Source organism: Pagrus major, chromosome 23 (assembly GCF_040436345.1).
Source record: "Pagrus major chromosome 23, Pma_NU_1.0".
NCBI lineage: Eukaryota > Metazoa > Chordata > Actinopteri > Spariformes > Sparidae > Pagrus > Pagrus major.
This window is the reverse complement of record NC_133237.1, coordinates 20,918,813-20,938,617: the sequence shown is the minus strand read 5'-3', so window position 1 is coordinate 20,938,617 and position 19,805 is coordinate 20,918,813. Positions and strand designations below refer to the sequence as shown.

General features: G+C 43.2%; 1 protein-coding gene across 3 annotated transcripts in view; it reads right to left on the bottom strand.

The window, feature by feature from the left end:
- The window catches only part of plekhh3 (pleckstrin homology, MyTH4 and FERM domain containing H3), a 34,670-nt gene extending 18,983 nt beyond the window's left edge, over positions 1-15,687 (bottom strand). For 2 of the 3 annotated variants that reach the window (XM_073494304.1, XM_073494305.1), the window contains exons 1-3: positions 15,022-15,247; positions 9,883-9,938; positions 573-667 (exon numbers count right to left, since the gene is read on the bottom strand). In XM_073494304.1, coding sequence (XP_073350405.1) covers positions 573-667; positions 9,883-9,938; positions 15,022-15,156 — 286 coding nt within the window. In that variant the 5' untranslated portion in view covers positions 15,157-15,247. Of the gene's footprint in view, positions 1-572; positions 668-9,882; positions 9,939-15,021 lie in introns of all 3 variants that reach the window. The other variant, XM_073494306.1, reaches the window with a different exon arrangement.
- Positions 15,688-19,805: the final 4,118 nt, after the last annotated feature.

Genomic DNA, 19,805 nt, shown 5'->3' with positions numbered 1-19,805 from the left:
GGTAATGTATTGAAAGTTTTATGTTATGTTTTGTCACATTTTTGTCTTTCTGATGAATCATTTTCTCTCAAAGTTACAGCGACAGCCCAAATGACACACCTTGAATTAATTATGAATTTCTCTGGGTTTTAATATTTTTGGAAACAACAACATGGGATAATGCAAGTACCAAACTAAACAAAATAGATCTAGGTCAAGACAAATTGAGACATTTTATATTATAGTAGTATAATATCTTTATTATTGTGTATTATACAAGTATTATATCTTTAAACTATTAGTCTGTAAAATGTCAACAAGTTTCCAGGAGACCAAGGTGTTCACAGTGCACACTTAGTCAAACCAATAGTTCAAAACTCAAAAAGTATTCAGCTTGCATTAATATAAAACAGAAAGAGTCTGAACTAGTGAACGGTTATGATTTTGCCAAAATAACCAATTACTTAACAAAAGTTTCTGTTGACTAATTAGTTCATACTGACATTCACCTCAACTGAAGAGAGCAGGTAGATGCACGAGAGTGATGTTGGTGTTAATGTGCCGTATATATATGTTCTGTGAGCCTGACTTACCTTTGACCAGCAGTTCAGGCTCTTCCTCCAGGCCCATCTTATTCTTCTCAATGATCAGGCTCTTCATCTCTTCAGACACGTCTGAGACAGTGTGCCTGCATGGAGGAGCAGAAAGAGAATGTAAATAACTCCACTTCCCTCTCAACTCCAGTCTTCCCCTGACTACTCCCTCCCATTGGATAGCTAAGTGGCCCAGAGACACACAGTTGGCTGCAACCCCCCCCTCCATCTGACACCGTGCCAACTACAAGCCTCTCTGATACTCTTAGGTGGGGGTCACACAAGGGGGACTGGAAGAAGTGCCACGAATATCTGTCCTCCACCGTTCTCCTACTTTCCCTCCATAGCAGCACGCAGGCACACAAACACACACTGATGCATACCACGCCACTGTGGACAGCTCGTCTCTCTTTTATCACTTTGGCCGGCGAGCTGAGCGGGCGACTGAAAATAAACGTGACAGAGCGACGCCGGCCTGACTCCCAGCCAGACAGCTCACGCCGGTCAGGGGAAGGCAGAAGGTTCAAGAGGTCACAGCCTCGGATAGTTAAAACAACGAACATCAAAAACATCTGTAAATCTGCTAAACCGCTGTTCTTTCTTTCCCTCCTTAATGCCTCATGATCATGTCTGCAGCTACTCCTACATACATGACTCTTCAACATCTGGACAGGCAGTGTTGTGTACAAATTCAGACTTTGTTATCTTTGGCCAAGGTCCATTTCCAGTCTATTAGATTGTTTAGAGGGTTTATCTCTCCTCATTTATTTATCTAATTACTCGTTTATTTTCTCTATTTCCGGGGTCTAACAAGCATGTGAGGTACAAGTGACAAACCCCTCCTTGCTTCCTGTCCTCCTCCTCCTCCTCCTCCTCCTCAAGGGATTATTGCTCAGGAAATGAATCGAGCCCTCCCTCCCAGCGATATTTGGCCTCTAGTTACCTACTCCTTCGCCAGCTGATTTATGTGAGTATTGATCTGATCATTCCAGAGGGCTCCTCCTCAAGGAAGGCAGCAGTAATCAATGAGTCTGAATATAGCCTTATCTGCTTTGACTCAGCTTACATGACTGCAGAAGCCATTTCCTGTCTTTTTGTGTTTGCTGACCTGATCCTGTCTACAACATAGTTTATCAGGTTGACCTCTGTGACATTATCCTCAAACAGTGTATGCTTAAATCCATACAATTTGTTTCCTTTATGAAATATATTTGCAGTTATAGATCCAAACGGACAGGCATTAGTCGCTAATTTAAGCAAATGTCCAGACGCAGTGAAACTCTATATTGTTGGCCAGTTGTGTGTGAACTGGTTCAGGGCATCATCAGCAAGCAGAAGTGAGAAGGAGAGTGTCAGGATCCTGTCACGTTATACTCAGTCCCTAAGCTCAATCGCCTGCTACACAGCAGCCTTGGGGGACCTCCGAAAGTCTCTGCATATGCACACACTACTTATAGGCATTAAAATAAACACTGAAATGTGATGACGTCTCTTATTTGAGGTTGTTAATAACCCCTGCTACATCATGGAGACATGCATGCAGACAGGCAGAGTTGGTCTATAAGTAGCCCAAATGAGAGAGGGATTAGATTTATAGAAAAACTATGCCTCGACTGGAGAATATAGCCTAGCTAGGGTTGTTTATGTTCAATACTATAGGTTATTTTGTGTCACTGTCTGTAATGGGCTTGCATCCAAAATGTCAATAGCAATAAAAAGTATGAACTATTATCATAACAATTCTGAATTTCTTGACTTAAAAACAACTGGCGTAACCTGCTGCAAGATTTAAACCCACAACTGAAGTAGTTATGTGGTACACATGGCCATACATCTTGGAGAATTATTCCTGGAGTTCAAAATCAAACTTGGCTCTCTTGTCTGCAGATTTCTAAGAAACGTGGGTATTTTGCCATACCACGAGTGCAGACAGAAATCTGTTTATCTGCCCCCAACTGGTCTCACTCCATCTTTAACTTGAAATACTTTATAAATCAACTTAAGTGCTTCTTTTAGGCCATGCAGGGAGAGTAGAGGGACTGAAAGGGGGAAGAAAAGCACAGGTCCAAACCCAGGTTTTGGCCTTTAACAGCACTGACCTTTAATTTAAATGCTGTCATAGCAGAGTCAGTTTGACCATTGTGTCCAAAAAGGTCTGCTCATTGTCTCATTATGACAACAAACTATTCTTGTTACAATGAGATGTGTTTGTTATTCCTTTTTGTCACATTATAATTATTTTTCTCTTTAATATGACTTACTATACCAAGATAAATTGGTATCATTAGAAAGAGTATAAAGAGTAAAAGATACAGTCACAGGGTAAAGACACTGTAAATTATATTTAAGAATAATTCTGCATAACAGTGCATGAGTATGTATAATGTATATGTATGTATAAATTGAAAAAACCCAAAACATTATGTGCACGTCCTGCATCCAAACACTCTAAAGAGGTACTAATCTTCAATAGTACTGTAACTTAATTTCTGTTAGTGCAGGCACTGATTCTTTCTTCTGTCGATCCCATACATTTCAACATCCAAGGCTTAAAGGGTAACTCCACTATTTTTACACATAAAAGTGTGTTTATAGGTCTTGAAAAGTACTGCATATGCAAAAAAGTAGTATAAAACCTTTTCAGGCTCCAGAGGGAGCTGCATGTAATCTGATAAATCGCCTCCAGTGATATCACTCTAAGCTAAGTTGCATTGTGGGTAATGGTTTTGAAACAGAAAGAGAGTGCCTGGACTAAAAAAAAAAAACGCTATCTCTGGTTTTGCTGCATTTATTTTCGTCATTTGTATTTTAGTTGTCCAAGATTATATCCCTGATTTTATAGCCACCAACATTTTTTGAGATGGCAGACAAAAAGCCCCAAATCAGAGAGAAGTCAGCATTCACTGCGACAAAGGCCATGTGGGAACTGTTGAAAGATGCAATCCAGTTACTCATGGACTGGATATCTGGCAGCCTAAATATCTGGTTGAGTCGCCAACAGGTCAGGGAGCAAGGAACGAGCTACAGCCGATAAAAACAGACACACTACTCTTCTTTGCCGTCAACCACAGTGGCTCTCTGAAACCTGGTCGTATCTTGCATCAATTTGTATTGAGCGGGCAAAATAATTACTTATAGTTTTTATCAGAATACATACGCACAAGCTTTTTAGTATTTGTAACCATGTCGCCCTTGCTTAAGCCACAATACGAGCACACATTTTCATTGCAAAAACAATCCTTGCTGCCTGCTCATCCTTATCCATCCTCTCACCCATATTCTTTTTCTTTTTCTACCTTTTTTCTTCTGCAAATCAACTCACACACAACTTGGACCGCACGAGTGATCTTGCAATGTGTGAGCCTCTCTCGCTGATCAGCCACGCAGAGTGCAAACCACAGCGGTTGCACCACTCAACAAGGACAACATGACAGAAAGTTGTGAGATTTGAACAGTGCAGCAGTCTGACAACGTTGAATGTCTGACCAAGGCCACTAAGCCACTGAGTGACATCACTGGAGGCAGTTTATCAGATTTTATGCAGCGTCCTCTGAAGCCACAAAAGTCCTTTTACTACTTTTTTCACATATGCAGTAGTTCACAAACACAATTTAACGAACAAACAAAACCACATGATTCCATGCATGCGCTTTCTTTCTATACTCCTTAAGATGCACCTGAAACTTTAGATAAACATCTGCACGCCATAGTTCAATCTATACTTTCTTCCCATTCACACTGCAATCGATCCTGTGAATCTAAAGATGGTTGACAGATAAAGAAAACTACATGCGATGCAGCTTGGGGCAAACGTTTAGGCACTGTTGATGTGGGGGCTTTTGGATCTCCACAGCTGTCCAGCAGCCCTTAAACCCCCAAACTCATGGAACCCTCCCAGCCCCCCATGTTACCGCCCCCACATTCCCAGAAGTCCCAGCAGAGGCTGTGATGGTGGGGCCTTTCGTGGGCAACTTCCTGTGGAGCGCAGGAAACAATTTGACATGGGGATTAGACAGCCCAGAGAATAGAGCGAGTGCACATCCATAGACAGCACCTCTCCCGCTCTCTTTCAGCCCTCCCCTCGAGGACTAAACATCAGCTACTGCAGAGGAGGAGCGTCATTTGAATGTCACGTGACTCAACAGTTGAAGCTTGAAATGTGTTGGAAATCCAGGTAGTTCTGCCCTGTGGTTTCTGTTCCAGATCAACACACTGTACAGTAGTTTTTCTTTTAGAAACACATAAAGGTTAGGTCAGCAGCCCAGATTACATAATAAACTGCCAGCTGTCCTAAAAAGTAGGAGAAGGGGAAGTCATGAAAACAAAAGTGAGAAAAGAAGAAACATGATTTGAGAGAGGAAGGGAAATATTTCCCTATGACAACCACACAGATCCGATTGTATGATAAATATATAGAACATATTTAAATCCTGAGCAGTCATGTGATTGTTAATGTCCTCTAGCCTTGTAGAGAAATGACAGCCAATGAGGCCCTCAGACATTGTGGCTGGTGTTCAATACTTATCTATCCATCACTCCAGTTTGTGTGTGACCTACTTTCTCAACTTCATACACACATGATCATGTCTCTATTTTAAAAACAATGTAAAACGCACCACTGTGAAGGTAAAGTTGGGTGGAGGTTTTCTGGGAACTACATGAGGTCACCAAAATGCCATGTACTTTAAATAGAGATAAAGGTGTATGTCGTCCCGCCCTCACAGGTGCAACAAAACTAACAGGAGAGTCAAGGAGATGTCAGTTAAGCACAGTGTGTACACACCCACACAGCCCTGAGAAGAGGTCTAATCAGCCGCATTAGTGAAAACACCTTTGAGGTTAGGTAGTGATCTGTTTTAATCATGAATGCAATTAATTTTAACTAGACTGTACTCCAGGCTGCTGGGACTTTAGCTTCCTTTTTGCAGCCTCACTGCCTTTTGCCATAATGACGGCCTTGACTCTGTTCTCTCTTCCACTCTGATTATGTGATGAAGAAACAACTGTAGTTATGTTCAAAGTCCAATTTTTAATGATCAAAAATAGTTCAGGGATCAGTGGTCCTGCCGCCACATCCTTTAAACTGCAATTAAGAGCAAAACTGGCAAAACTGTTCATGGAGCCTCTGAGTCTTTATTAAGAGTCAGAGATACTTGGAGTTTCTGACAGCGACAGTATCTCTGATTTGATGAAGAGAATTATAGTAGTGTAACAATTAATGTTCTGTTGATCAACTGATCAATTCATCGTTAAACCTCTAGATTTAGCTCATTTGAAAAAGGAGCTATAAATAGTTTGTTTGTATCTGGTTTCACTTGTCAATGAATGCACAAAATCGCATGAGTATCTATGCTGAGGTAACCAAATGTGAACACAGCCGAGTCTGAATGTATTCTTCTCATTCTACCAACGTTGACGGCAGCAGTATTTAGACTGTAAAGCCACTGATTGACTCAAATCAACAGCTTATTGGCTGTTTCTACACACTGAAATAAGGTCATCACAACTGATGAGCATATTGTCTGCAGTCCCGTCATGGTGACAGTGATTGTGACACACTTAAATCCACCAAGTATGAGCGTTGATTAGTTTGTGTCTGTGTGGTGGTCGCTGCTGGAGCGATGAGTAATTGATTTCAGTCCAGGGTCTAATCAAAACGGCGAGACGCTAATTAAAGTCAGAAAAAGTGGTGTCCTTGCTGTCGGGCTTGGATGACCGCAGTGGAAACAGTGGAGACATGTTCCGGCATACAAAGTGGGCCCTTGTGACCACGAGAACAAGCACGGTTGCAGAAATGACCCTTGTGTGGATGTGTCAAAGAAATAAAGAAAGATTTATTTGATGAATGAAACGTGGATGGTTCCACAAAGCCTTTTGTAAAAGATGACTTCAATCCAGCTGCCTTTTTGTTAATGTCCAGGCTTATACTGTACACAAACGACATCCGTGCATGATTCTACACAGTTTATTCCCCAATCCGAACAAGCACCAAGGATATATAACACTATCTGAGAAGACGTTCATTACATTGGGTTATACTGCTGCACTAAATTATCAGTTTATCTTTGTAGAAATCCATTTCTCTCTCTCAAGTCTCTATCCCCTCCCCCACAGTGCATGGGCTGGCTGCAAGGGCCTCTGGCTGAAGCTGGGCTGGTGGGAAAATGGGAATGTGGTGATTAAGACTGGGCCTATATGACCTCCCAGCTAAAAATACGCTGTTTACCCAAGACCACTGCCAAGAAACTCTGGACTAGGCAGAGGGGAGAGGAAAAAAGTCATGTTTTGAGAAAGGAGGAGGAGGGGGGTGTGTATGTGTGTGTGTGTGTGTGTGTGTGTGTGTGTGTGTGTGTGTGTGTGTGTGTATGTATGTGTGTGTGTGTGTGTGTGTGTGACAGGAAGTCTGAGTTTGTGACTGAAGGACAGTGTTGATCAGCAAGAAATTTTATGATAGAGAGTGTGAGTGATTTCTCAGTTTAAATGAAGTCACTTTCATAGTGACGTGAATTAAAAGTTTATATATTTTCTGATGTAATAAACAGCAAGTTTGTGATTGTTGGATGGTTGACAGACAGGCCAACAGACACTCAGACAGGCAATTATCGTGGGGCCCACTTCTAAGCTTTTCACGCACATATTTCATGCATACACGCACATAAATTCACACACATGAAACACATTCTGAAACATTGGTCTCTTTCAGACATCACAGCCTGGCAGCCCACACCAAAAGTTTTTGACTGTCAAAGAAGAAGGGGGGGGGGACTAATGAGAAAGCAGACGGAACAAATGTCGAGAAAGGGTTACGGACAAGTCCTCGAGTGTCCACTTTCCTTCCAGTACACTTTGTACTCTGCTCTGCTCCAGCTATGAGAAGGAACTCAAGAGTCAGGAAAGTAGGGATGAAAAAATAGTGATGATGTAAGACACATTTCAGTGTGAGCACAGCGGGAGGGAGCAAGCTGCTTGGCACATTGTGCTTACTGACTGACAGACAGACAATGGAGACCTGCACTGTCTGCATACAGAGATATGTCCATCACCCACACCCTCATTAAGCTGCCTGTGACAGAGAGAGGTCAGTGCAAACACACAACAAATCTATGACAGAACTCTCAACATATGCCAAACTAATATCGTCATTCGACAACTGTGGTCCCAGACTCTCTGCAGTAACAGATCAGTCCACTAAAAAAGCATTTTTTTTACTTTGTGACTTGAGTTAAAACATAACAATACTGTGTATTGCAGCTTTGTGTCCTATATACATATGGATTGTGTCACTGTGTCAGACACAATCCATACGTGCTGAGCCATGTCAGGTTACATATCAAAGCGATGTCTGTCTAGTTTCTTGAAACTAATACAGCTGCAATATAAACTGTCAAACTGTCTTGTTAAAGAAATTTCTCAATAAATGTACGTATATTTTCAAATATGATAGAGGCCAAAACATTTTTTTTACTGTAGTGAGTTGAAAATGTACACTAGCTTGTTTAGTGATAGCAAGATGTTTTGATCACATTGTGTATATGTGTAATTCTTATGTTACATTATGAGAAGTCAATACTGATAGTGAATAAATTAAATTTGACTGTGCATCTGCCCTGCAGCCATGTTAGTGTAAAGAAGACTCAAAATACAAAATACACACACAAAAATGGTATTTTCAAATAACTGACCATGACTACAATATACAAAATACACAGGAAATAAGCCAGTATAACCAGGCATTCTGGAAGACCCCAGAAATGGCCCATGCTCACATTTGTGTCTGTACCCACCGCTGTGTTTTGACAGAAGTGGGCCCTTCTCCCCCAGAACCGCATCATGCCTGCAGCATGACGAATTAGCTGAGCATTACCATATTAACCTCACTCGTGCAGGACAAACAGAAATCGCTTCAATTTGTCACAATCAAATCTGGGGCCTTATTCAAACTAATAGTTGAGATTAATGTCTCCTTCTGGACACTTCAATTCAATAGCTCAATAAAAGTACAAAGTAAACCAGAGCTGCCCTGCCTGTAACATGAGACTGGAGATAAAGGATATGACCCCATTTGCGACACCACAATGCCCTGACTTATCAGAGCCTGACTTGGCTTTCCCTCTATACAGCTGAACTTCTGGGCGTGTTCAGTCATTGGCCAGGTAATGACCAAGCACTACGCTCTCTAATCTCTGCACTAAGTGTGATGATTACAGCCAGGCTCTTAACACACTCCCTTCAAAACCAGTAGTTAATTATGCCATGTGACCCGAGGCCACTATATTGTAGAAGTGACACACACACACATGCACGCACACACATATCCGAGCCACACCTCTTCTGGGAGTGCTGCTGAGGTAGGACTGAGTCACCCAGTCCAGTTAGCCTGCCTCCCTACTCACATATTCCCTTTCTTCTTTCCCTAGAGCCTCAGGAGACAGAACGTCCTGTATGACTGCAGGTAAACTTCCGGAGGCAGCTCGCTTCTTGTTAAAAGTTGCAGACCCTCATCTATTCATTTCTGATGTATGATAGTCCAACATGTTGAGGTTTGTGATTCATTGCCCGTGAGTCAACAGATGTACAGTAGAGATTGTGCATGAGGGAAGGGGGCGGGGAGGGGTGATAAGGGCACAATGCCAGAGACAGAGAGGAGCAGAGCCTGGCTACATCACTGTCTGAGATCACAGCCCTGCACTAATAGTCTGGATCAAGCCCTCCATGAATCACTCCTTTTCATTGGCACTAGCATTCACTTGTCAACCACATGACCATTTGAATTTCATTATTCTCGAGACGAATAGTGGTTCCTTGTAACCGCCAGTTTGAATGTACAGCCTTCAAACTGACACAGTTTGGTCCCAGTTAACCCAACGTTACAACTGTGATGGGTCACGAAAATATCTGCTGAAGACTGACATATAATGTTGGAATGGCAACACTCCAACAGAGGTTAACGAGTGATAATTGACAGCGCTATCCACAAGCAATCAAACATACCCACGCAGCTTGGTAATGTCAGATCATCTGTCAATACACATGTGAATCCGCACTGTTTGTATGCACACACAGGTTAGCATGTGTGTGTGTGTGTGTGTGTATGAGGTTAGGCACATGGCCACATGAGGAGAGCCGCATGAGACAACATGCACTGCAGGAGAAGTGAAAAATCAAGTGACTGGCCTTAACTTACACGTGCGCCAGCCTGAGAAAAAAAATACAAAAATCCCCAGCACTCAGAGGAAGCAGAAGATTAAAATAAGGAACTATTACTTCCTAAAAATATGGTAAAAAAAAATCTGTTTCTTTCTCTCCTTACCCATTTGTTCCATTGGCTGTGCGAGTTGGTTGAGAAACAGTCACCTCGGCTGGACTCTGTCAACAGAAGAGAGAGAATAGTGTAAATAGATGATAATGCAACACAAACAGTAGTCTGTCCTTAGAACTAGTCCACAGGTTGGAGTAATCCCTCAACAGTTTGCCTTCAGTGGCCATGTTACAGTAGAGCATGCAGCCATTCCTGGCAGTCGGAGCACATAGCTGCTCGGTTCCTGTAATGCTTGGCTTTCACTTGCAAGGGGTGAGCTGGTGGAGAGAAATATGGCATGCAAAACAGGCTCATTTAATATAGGAGTGGGGAACAGAGGAATCTTTTGTGCAATAGCTGCATGCACCCCAACCAGCAAATCCTGAAATGCTTTTATTCAGATCAGTGTTTTTCTCTGGGAAGGTTGTTAACCTAAAATAACCCTGATCTTGGAGGTTTGACTCATAACAGGATCAGTTGCCTTCATCTTTTCTATTGACATGTTTATAGAATCACAAGTTGGTGATAAAGGCTGTAAGCTTGATGAAAACAAGTGAGAAAGACAAAGAAACCTCCAGGGTCTCATGTTCATTATCTGATGAACACAGCCACAAATCGTGCAGAACTTACTAGCTGAATGTTATCTCAACTGAAGCCAGCTACTCGTATCAAATCGCATTCCCTCTTTCCTGGACATCAGTTTTCTCTTGCAACTGGAGTTACTGCTTCTAGTGACTACAACTGGGGCCACCACTGGCAGACACGTAAAATCAAATTTCATGGGTGGAACAATGACCTTTTGATTCCAGGACTCCCCTGTTAGGCAGAAGATGGGAAAGATGTTTCCTTTCACAGCACTCAGGCCCCTAGGTTCCCAACCTGACCTTGGAAAACCCCATCAGACATCAGAGCTTGCCTGTGTGCAATTTGGACCGGTTCCCTGATGTGCAGGGCAGCACTGTGTGTCCTCGTGGCCTGACTTGTTGTCTCTGTGAGCCACAGCCTTGAGCCAGCTCCTGTGGCTGCCCCGGCCCAGCTCTGGGGTGTTGGCCTACCTGAAACACTATCCAGGTCAGCTCTGGGCCCCTCACAGTTCACACACCACACTTTACTACTGGGCAAACTAGCCTAAGTATAGCCCTTGAACTGCAAAAAAAGTGTGCTGCTTCTTTTCGGATGGCTCAAAAATAACAAAGAAAACACTAACTGCAAATTTATAGTCCTGGAGTCTGTGTTATATTTATAAGGCAGATGGACTGTGAGGCAAATGAGGAAAAGATGAGGGTTTGGATAATGAGATTTGATTAATGTTTAACTCAGGGAGAGGTACTGTAAAAGTCAAACCAGACAGGCAAGAGTAACTGAACTGAACAGTGTCAGCTTGTGAATGAAAGAGTGTGCATCTGTTAGCCATAAATGATTTAACCAATCCAGACAGACTGCCATGACTGAAATGACAAATCAATACTAATCACATCAACTGACTGCAGAGCTGTAATTCCATGATATAAACTAATCACAGGATCGATAAACTAATGGGTCAGGTAGATCAAGTTAGGATATTTCGAGTAACTCTCCACAAATCGTGACAATTCACAGAAAAATAGCTTTCCAATAGAGTTAATGGGCTGTGGGATGAGGAACAAGGATAGCGTGCGATGCAGAGCCCTGGCAAAAGCTCTCCCTTTGGACGGGCAGGGGATGAATCACTCCAGACTAGAGTGGAGCATGGAGGGAAAGAGGGAAAGATGCCGTGATGTGTTCGTTCCGTGGCTGACTTCCGCTCTCGCTTCCCCCCAGATCTACTCTCTCTCTCTCCCTTCAGCTCTCCTGGGAGGCTGAGTAACCAGGAGGAAATGCTTGGGCTCAGCCAGTGTCGGCCTGAAGACCAGATGTGTGGCCTGGAGGTGGTGAGGCAGAGACGCAACGGAAACCAAATATAAACCAGCGTACCGTGACACCTCTGAAGACAGAGGGCAGTAGTGACGGTTAATGGGACCCGCTCTCAGCATGGCCGGACTGTGCCCATTTGTTCCAAGTAACAGGATGCACTGCGGTGCTCCAGCCCACACTTACAACTGTCCAGGCCCAAACGCTCTGTGGCAGCAGTTTATTGGTAAAGGTGACTTCACGTTACATAAAAACTGAATAAAGTTTCAGTGGAAACATGGAAAGAAGAGTGAATGACGGATGTCCTGTCCTAAAATTAGTGCCTTGCTGTCCCAACACTGGAGGCATTCAGCTCAGTGTGACTGTTTGGGCAGCTGTTGGAGAGCAGTTTCTTTGAATGAGGACTGTAAACATGCAGGGAAAAGGGCTTCTGACATGGCCCTGTGCTCTTAAGGGCCAAGCCTACACGAGCGTCAGCACTGACTCATGATTCCAACCTCAGTGAGTAGAGTCCTGGCAAGGAAGTGTGAGTCGTCTATGGCTTTAGTGCTGTGGATGCTACACATCGTGGCATCCTCTGGCAGCATGTTGGAAAACGAGGCAGGAGATGGTGGTGAAGGTTTTGGATGTCATGAGTGAGGGAGACTCCACCAGACCTGTGGGTTACTGTGGTTATCCCTGGCAGGAGCTGGACGGAGGTCTACTAAATGGAGTATTTCAGTGTTACAAAGTCCAAAAGACACACATATACACCCAGGGAGGTCTAACCCGCTGTCTGAAAATGCAGCTTGTCAAGATCTGCATGAAATGGAGCACTCTGAGTAAACGATGGACGGCAGCCCTGAGGGGCTTTCCCTGAGAATCATTGTAGACCATCTTCTACCCTCCACCCCACCCCCTCCGTTGACACCACAGAAAACCAAACAGTACCAGCTAGATCTGTATATTCTGAGGACAAAGTCAGCAGATGATGTTGGTTTAGAGCTGTTCAGCTGTGGTCTCAATTAATGCCTCAGTGTGAACTATTGACACAGTTACAATACCCAGGATGAACTAATGACACAGATCAAGAGAAAACAGGATTTGTGGAAGCAGATTGATTACCTGTAAGCATTTAGGAATCAATAATCAATTACTTCAGAACACCTGGGTACATTCATTACAACAATAAAGGTTAACTGCTTTTGGTTTCTAGTTAAAACACTGTCAGTTACATCAGTCATTAAAATGGTTCCTCCCATTGAGAGCTGATCTGATAAAATGATCACATGATAGATGAAGACAGAATGTTCTTCAAGGGAAAATCTATCACAGACTATATTTTTTATGGCTCAGCACAGGTCACATCACATTTATAAATATTTACAAGGAAGAAATCAACAGAACCAAGCCTCTAATCAGTGATTTACCAGAGAATAGAGCAGCTACAGACGAGAGGAGCATTATGAGGTGCACATTCATTAGTTTTGTACAGCTGTACATAAGCTTTTATCAGGAAATGATAGAGGCAGCTTTGTTTTAGGAACTATACAAAAATAGGATCATCAAACATTAAAACAAAAAAAAAAAATGCAGGTGCAGAGTCGAAAATGACAATACCATGAAACACAAATGAAACACTCTTCCTCTTAAGTCTGATGAAGAGCAATGTCACTCGAAATGTCACTACTTGGTACAGTGTAAAAGCCGTCCATCTGTGTCATTTATATGAACTAATAGGTTTTTGTGTAAAAATTACATCATTTTCACAAGTTTGAACGGGCCTCCGGAAATAACCATCAAAATGAGGCAGTATGCTACGTGACTTATCTTTTAGAGAGACTAACGACAGACCACAAACCAACACCTCAATCAAGGTCATCATCTCTTAGAGCCACATTCTTCTCCAAGCAACACATCTGCAATTGAACAAACCAACATTAAACCCAAGCCACCCACAGGAGCACAATCGTGCAGATGGAGCATTTTAATGAGAGGTCAGGGAAAGTTACTGTGTCTCGCTTTAAAGGGCCATCAGACGCCTCCATTGGGACATGTTACTGTGATCTTGTATTGATCGTGAATGTGGAGGGCAGTTGGGTTCCTCTGACCGCCAACGGCCAGGCAGATGGTACATTATAACCGAGAACAGGGATGTTTGCCAAGAAGAAGAGTGCTACACAACAACACCTCTCTGGATACCCCCTGAGCAACAGATGTTGCTCTTATCAAGCGGCTGCTGGTACTGTTAGATTTCTGTTGAGGCAATAACTGTGTAAAACTTATCTGTTCCCAACGTTTTCATGCAAATCGCTGTGGTGTCACACTGGTTGGTTGCAAACAGACAAAAGGGCCAATAAATATATCAGCAGGCCATGCAAGTAGGGGCTCCAGGTGGTATGACTTTCATCAGTAGTCATGTCGTAGCAGCACAGAATAGCTCGGCCTATGATACCAAGTAATACATTATGAAAATTAAGCTTGCGCCGGAGTCAAAGGCTAAACATTTATGAGAAAATTCTCCTTAATGAGAGCGAGGAAAAGCGCACAAACCCAATGAATATTTGAGGGTGGACTTTTCTAAGAGACTGTACATAAAGAGCTGTACATAGGGTCATACAGATAGAGCCTACCTCAATTCAAGGCAACAATGCCCCCTCACAAGTGGGTGGACAATGCTGAACTCTCTGTGCCTGATCAGATGACTAACATTACAGAGAAGACAAGGCCGCAGTCTTATTTGCAATTGAGCGGACGGAGGCCAAACACACAGGATCAGTTCAACACACTGGGTTTTACAGCTTGCATCAGAGTATGTGTGCGTGCGTGTGTGAGCGTGAGCGTGAGCGTGAGTGTGGGATTGCTCAATGTTCCCCAAGCCTTCAAGACCGAGCAAACCTGAACGCCACACTGGCCAGAGGCAGCAATACATTCATAAATACATCTATCCTGCATCTGTTATAGAGGCTTGCATGGAAGAAGCTGGTGATTCCCACAGACAACAAAGTTAACAGGTAACATGTGAACACTGTAGGGAAACTGTTCCCTATCATAACTTGAAAATCCAATCCATATTCAGTGTTCTTAAAGTAATCAGTTACAAATCAAACACTAACTATATCTGTTTGCATGAAAATTGTGATTATGTTCCTGAAGTTGACCCCGTTTCATGAGTTGTTACAGTCCATGTATTTCAAGAATGTATAATACATTGAGTGAAACTGTGTATATGAAGCATTCATGCACATGAGTTCTCGTGTAGTGCAGGTGGAGAGTTTTTACCCGTCCATTGGGAGTCAAGTCCTCCTTGTTGCGCAATTCAAAAGACTCTTCCTCCTCTTTCTCCCCATAGTCCCGTCCAAGCAAACTGAAGCCCTGCCTGCAGCACAGAAACCAGCAAACTCCTTGCAAAGGCATTCAAATGAGGTTAAGTGTGTCCTCTCTTGCTATCCAGGTCGGTGAATTCAACACTCACGGTGTTGCCTCGGCCGCAAGTAACTCCAGAGCATACAGCAGGAGGAGACCCTCTCCATAGATATCCAGCGAGGAGGAGGATGAGGAGTAGCATTAAGCGTCGCTCTCTCCTGTCTGTCAGACAACATGTAAAAATGTCTCCTAACTGTACATGACAGCAGTCGTACTCCCAAACGACACCGACAACCGGTTCAAGGAAAATCCTCCCCTTCCTCCAAGACTCCAGTCCCTCACGACACCTTGCTCTCTCTCTCTCTCTCTCTCTCTCCCTGTTTGAACAACTTCAGGCGACCAAAGTTCAGGAAACACACATTTAGTTTCCAAAAGCGGCGCTGCAGGTTCAAAACACACCGAGCTGAAGGCGCCTGACGGGAGCGACACAGCCGCTGTCAGCGTTTAATAAACACATTTGGTGAGTGACATGAGAGTCGCACCTCTGCAAAGCTCCGACAGTCTTGACTTCTGAGTTTGAACAAAAGCGTGCTGCAGCTGGGACAGGGTAGAGTGGGAGGGGAGGCCCCGCCCACAGGCCTCACGTCTGCGCTCCGATTGGCTGCGCACAGACACTCCCCGGAATGACACGCCCATAAAGCACGCCCCTCTACTCTGACAAAGCGTCCTACGTCCTCTGTGGGTATGACGATGATGATGATGATGATGATGATAAAAGGATTCAAAACACACTAGTGATGTCTGGGCAGCACTTATTAGTCATATCTGTGGCATGCACACATTAAATTACACTTTTCACGCTTTAAATCTCCTGCCTTGTATAAAATTATGTAATATAATCAACCTAAAGTATCTAAAGCACAACTGAATAGCATATAAATGTAATTACTTCACATAATAAAAATTAAAAGAAGTAATTACCAGAGACCGAAGAAGAAGAGGAATCTTTATTTGATCACATATCATGCAATCTACATAGTGAAACTGGTACTTAACCCATCCCAAGGCAGAATTGGGCAATGTTCGCGCCCAGGGAACAACTCAAGATCTTAGTCAGTGCCTTGGTCAAGGACACTGACTGGAGAATCATATTAATTTAGTGGCATCTAACATTGGCTAGAAACACCTAAAAAACAAACAAAATGCCCACTTTAGAGCAAGTGTTTGGTCAACCTGGTCACCATAATAAATGTTGCAATGTATATTTTTTTATAAAACCACATATACGTTAAAAAAAGTTTCTATTTTATGTTGTGATAACGCTGTGCTTATGGTCTGCTTAGGTTTTTGTGCACAAAAACCACTTGGTTAGGGTTGAGGAAAGACAATGTTTTGGTGGAAATTGTCCAGCTGTCTCCTTATAACTATCCAGTGGTGTCCTGCTTACAAATGTGGAAACAATACATAAACATGTAATGTGAAAGTGGTATGACACGTATTGTAGATCTCGTACTACGTAGCTAATGACACCTACAGCAAAACATACCAGTGGTTTTCAAAAACGTTGACAGCCAACATTTTATCCTGGCGACAGGGCTGGTTTGATTTGTCTGTTCTAAGGTAGCAAAAACACAACGATCATCAGTTTCAGCTCACTGTACACTAATGAAAACGCAATTATGAATATTATATTCAATTTTTGCCAATATATCCCTCACTGCACCTTTAAGTAAAAGCAGCAATGCTACACTTCATTCAAAATAAAAGTCCTGCATTCAAATTTCTATTTGAGTAAAAGCAGGCTTGAGGAAGTATTATCAAAGTTCACTCAAAGTATAGTTGAGTAAAAGTACTTTTTATGCAGAACTGCCCTGGTCAGTGTTATTTCATATACATACATTATAGTTTAAGCAGTAATTTATATCTACTTAACTGGTGTGGCTGGTTAATTTGGTTTAATCCCGTAACTGTTGAGTTGTTTAATATTACAAAAATACCACATATTTATATTTAAAATCTTGATCTGAAAAGAAACTAGTAGTCTAATTACTCTTAGATCAATATAATGGAATAAAAAGTACAATATTTACCTTTGAAATGTAACAGTATAAAATACTATCAGATGGAAAAATGTTGCAACTTACTCTACTTGGCTGTCTTTAGCATCAGTAGTGAGCGAACATGAGAGCATGACTGGCTGATTTTAAAAATACCCTGTTTGAAGGGGAGATCAGATTTGTCATGATATCAGTAATTACCCTCAGTGTTTGGTTACAGCTGTTTCACACCGTCTTTTTCTGTACATCTTATTCTTTCTCTTACCTGACTCTCATTCTTTTGCTTTTCTTGCACATACACACACACACACACACACACACATACACACTCCTCCCCCACTCTTCCCTCTTCCACTTTGCTGAACAGTCTACAAAGATACAGCAGTAGGAGGTAGGAGGACTGGTGCTAAATCCAGACACGTGATACATCCAGCCCCCTCGGCACTCATGCTTATTTCTCCCTTAATATCCCTTCATTTCCCCTTCTCTGCTCTGTGCAAACTCCCCCCACACATCTCAGTCAGCTGGCTTTAACTCATTCCTCACCAAGAAGAGCTCTTAGCTGCTGGTCGGTCTATCCACTTTAGCTTGATGGATACACTCCTTTGATTCAGTTATCCCCCACAACACACACACACACGCACACACACACACACACACACACACACTACGCTCAGTTTTTGCAGTGTGGGTGCATAAGCACACTGACCCCTTAGATACTCTTAACCCCTGTCCTTACTGCTTCCCTGAGGGCTTTGAAAATCAATAAAAAAGGCTCATGGATGCACCTTTTCAGCTGGGGTGTACTCAGCATTATGCACAGCAATCCTGAACACCCCTCACCCCATCTCAGACACACACAGACACTTTCAAGTAAACACACACAAACACACTGCCCCACATTTCAACCCCCGATGGTTACAGGAAAGGAGAGGTGGCTATTTGCCTAACTGAACAAAATTGACTTTCAATTCCCTTCCCTTTCATCGTGTAAGTGTACATTACCAAACAACTTGCACATAATCGTGTGCAAGGGAGAATATTTCCTCAACTCTTTTCTTGAAAAGTACAGCAGCCCTGCCCCCTCTGCTCTCTCTCTCTCTCTCTCTCTCTCTCTCTCTCTCTCTCTCTCCATTTCTCTCTCTCTCTGTCTGTATCCACTCTGCAGAATCTCTCCAGGCCAGATCCTCCCGGTCCTCCCCCATATCCCAAAACAATACGCTGGGGGCCCCTGCTCCCACAGACCTGGAGGAACATGTGTTTTATTTTTAGAGCTCACTCCCTCGGCCCACGCTAGTAAAGTGAAAAAAGAGAAAACCCCTCCCTCCATATATGGTTTCTGAAATAGAAGAAGTCAGAACAAAAAGCACATCAGGATTAGCCTGAAGTATCCGTAGAAGCCGTCAGATATCGTCTGTGATTACCTACAACTAGAGAACGACTAGACAAACTACAACGATATTCCTTCTCTCATAAACTCTGCTTTCTCTCCTCTGTCACTCTCTTTCTCCTCTTTCCAGGAGATGACACATGATTCTCCGTTAACACACAGGCGCACACACATGCACATTTGGATACGTGCAAGATAACCTGATACAGTGTGTCAGGTTAGAGGCACCAGATCAGGAGAAGGGCAGATGATTTGGTTGGGCTCCCAGTAGGAACACAGGCCAGGCAGGCTAGCCTGAATGCCAGAGGAGAGAGCGGTGTGAATCTGGAGTAAAAGACTTATAATATGATGGGATGTTGATGCTGGATGTGGTGGACCTCTGAAATCTGCTCACATATCTCAGACATATCTCAACAAATTGATTTTGCTTGATTTTACTTAACTGTGGTGTTAAAGAAACTTTGTTTTTCATCTTTTCGTCTTCCTTTTTTTCCTTCTGGCTGGTCCCACCCACTTCCTGCCTACCACTCCCCGCAACACCGTTTGTTGAAATTGGCGTGTGGGGTTTCCAGTGGAGATGCAGACACAAGTCACACATGTCAAGTTGATTGGAGACAGAGCAGGGCCGTGCGCTGTTCCCTCCATTCTCTCTCTCCCTGTCTCTCCCTCTCACTGTCTCTCTCACTCTTTCCCCTTTGAATTTCTGCCCGCCAGGATCCTGTTTCATTGCAGCCCGCATCACAGCCAGACTCTTATGTTGGTGAACCAGATTGATTGTCAACAGAGAGCGATGTGAAATCTTGTCTGCCAAGGAGCTCCCTGCATGGTTCACAGTTGGGTGGCTGTATGTTATGTTGTTCCTTGCAGTGTTCTCTAGGCGATGATTGATCAAATCTTTTGATATGTTTGAGGAGTACTGGGAGATGTCTCCTTTTGAGGTTTTGTTTGAAACTGAGCTTTCAATGTGGTCTGCAGGCGCATACAGAAGTGATTCAATAAGAAGTTCGGTGTCTGCTCGAGGCAGCTGCTCCGTCTTTGGTGATACGCACGAGTTGCTCCTCAGAAGAGCAGTTCAAGGTCAGAGTTTATCTGACAACCCTGAACTAAGGATTTAGGATAGGAACTGACCCCCAGTGACCCCTCACCTATGACTCAGACAGGATTTCCTCCCCACTGTGTCCAGCATTGAACTTAACCCTCATCCTGCCGTGCCACCACCCCCTCTACCACCAGCCCACTGTGTTTAGGTCCAG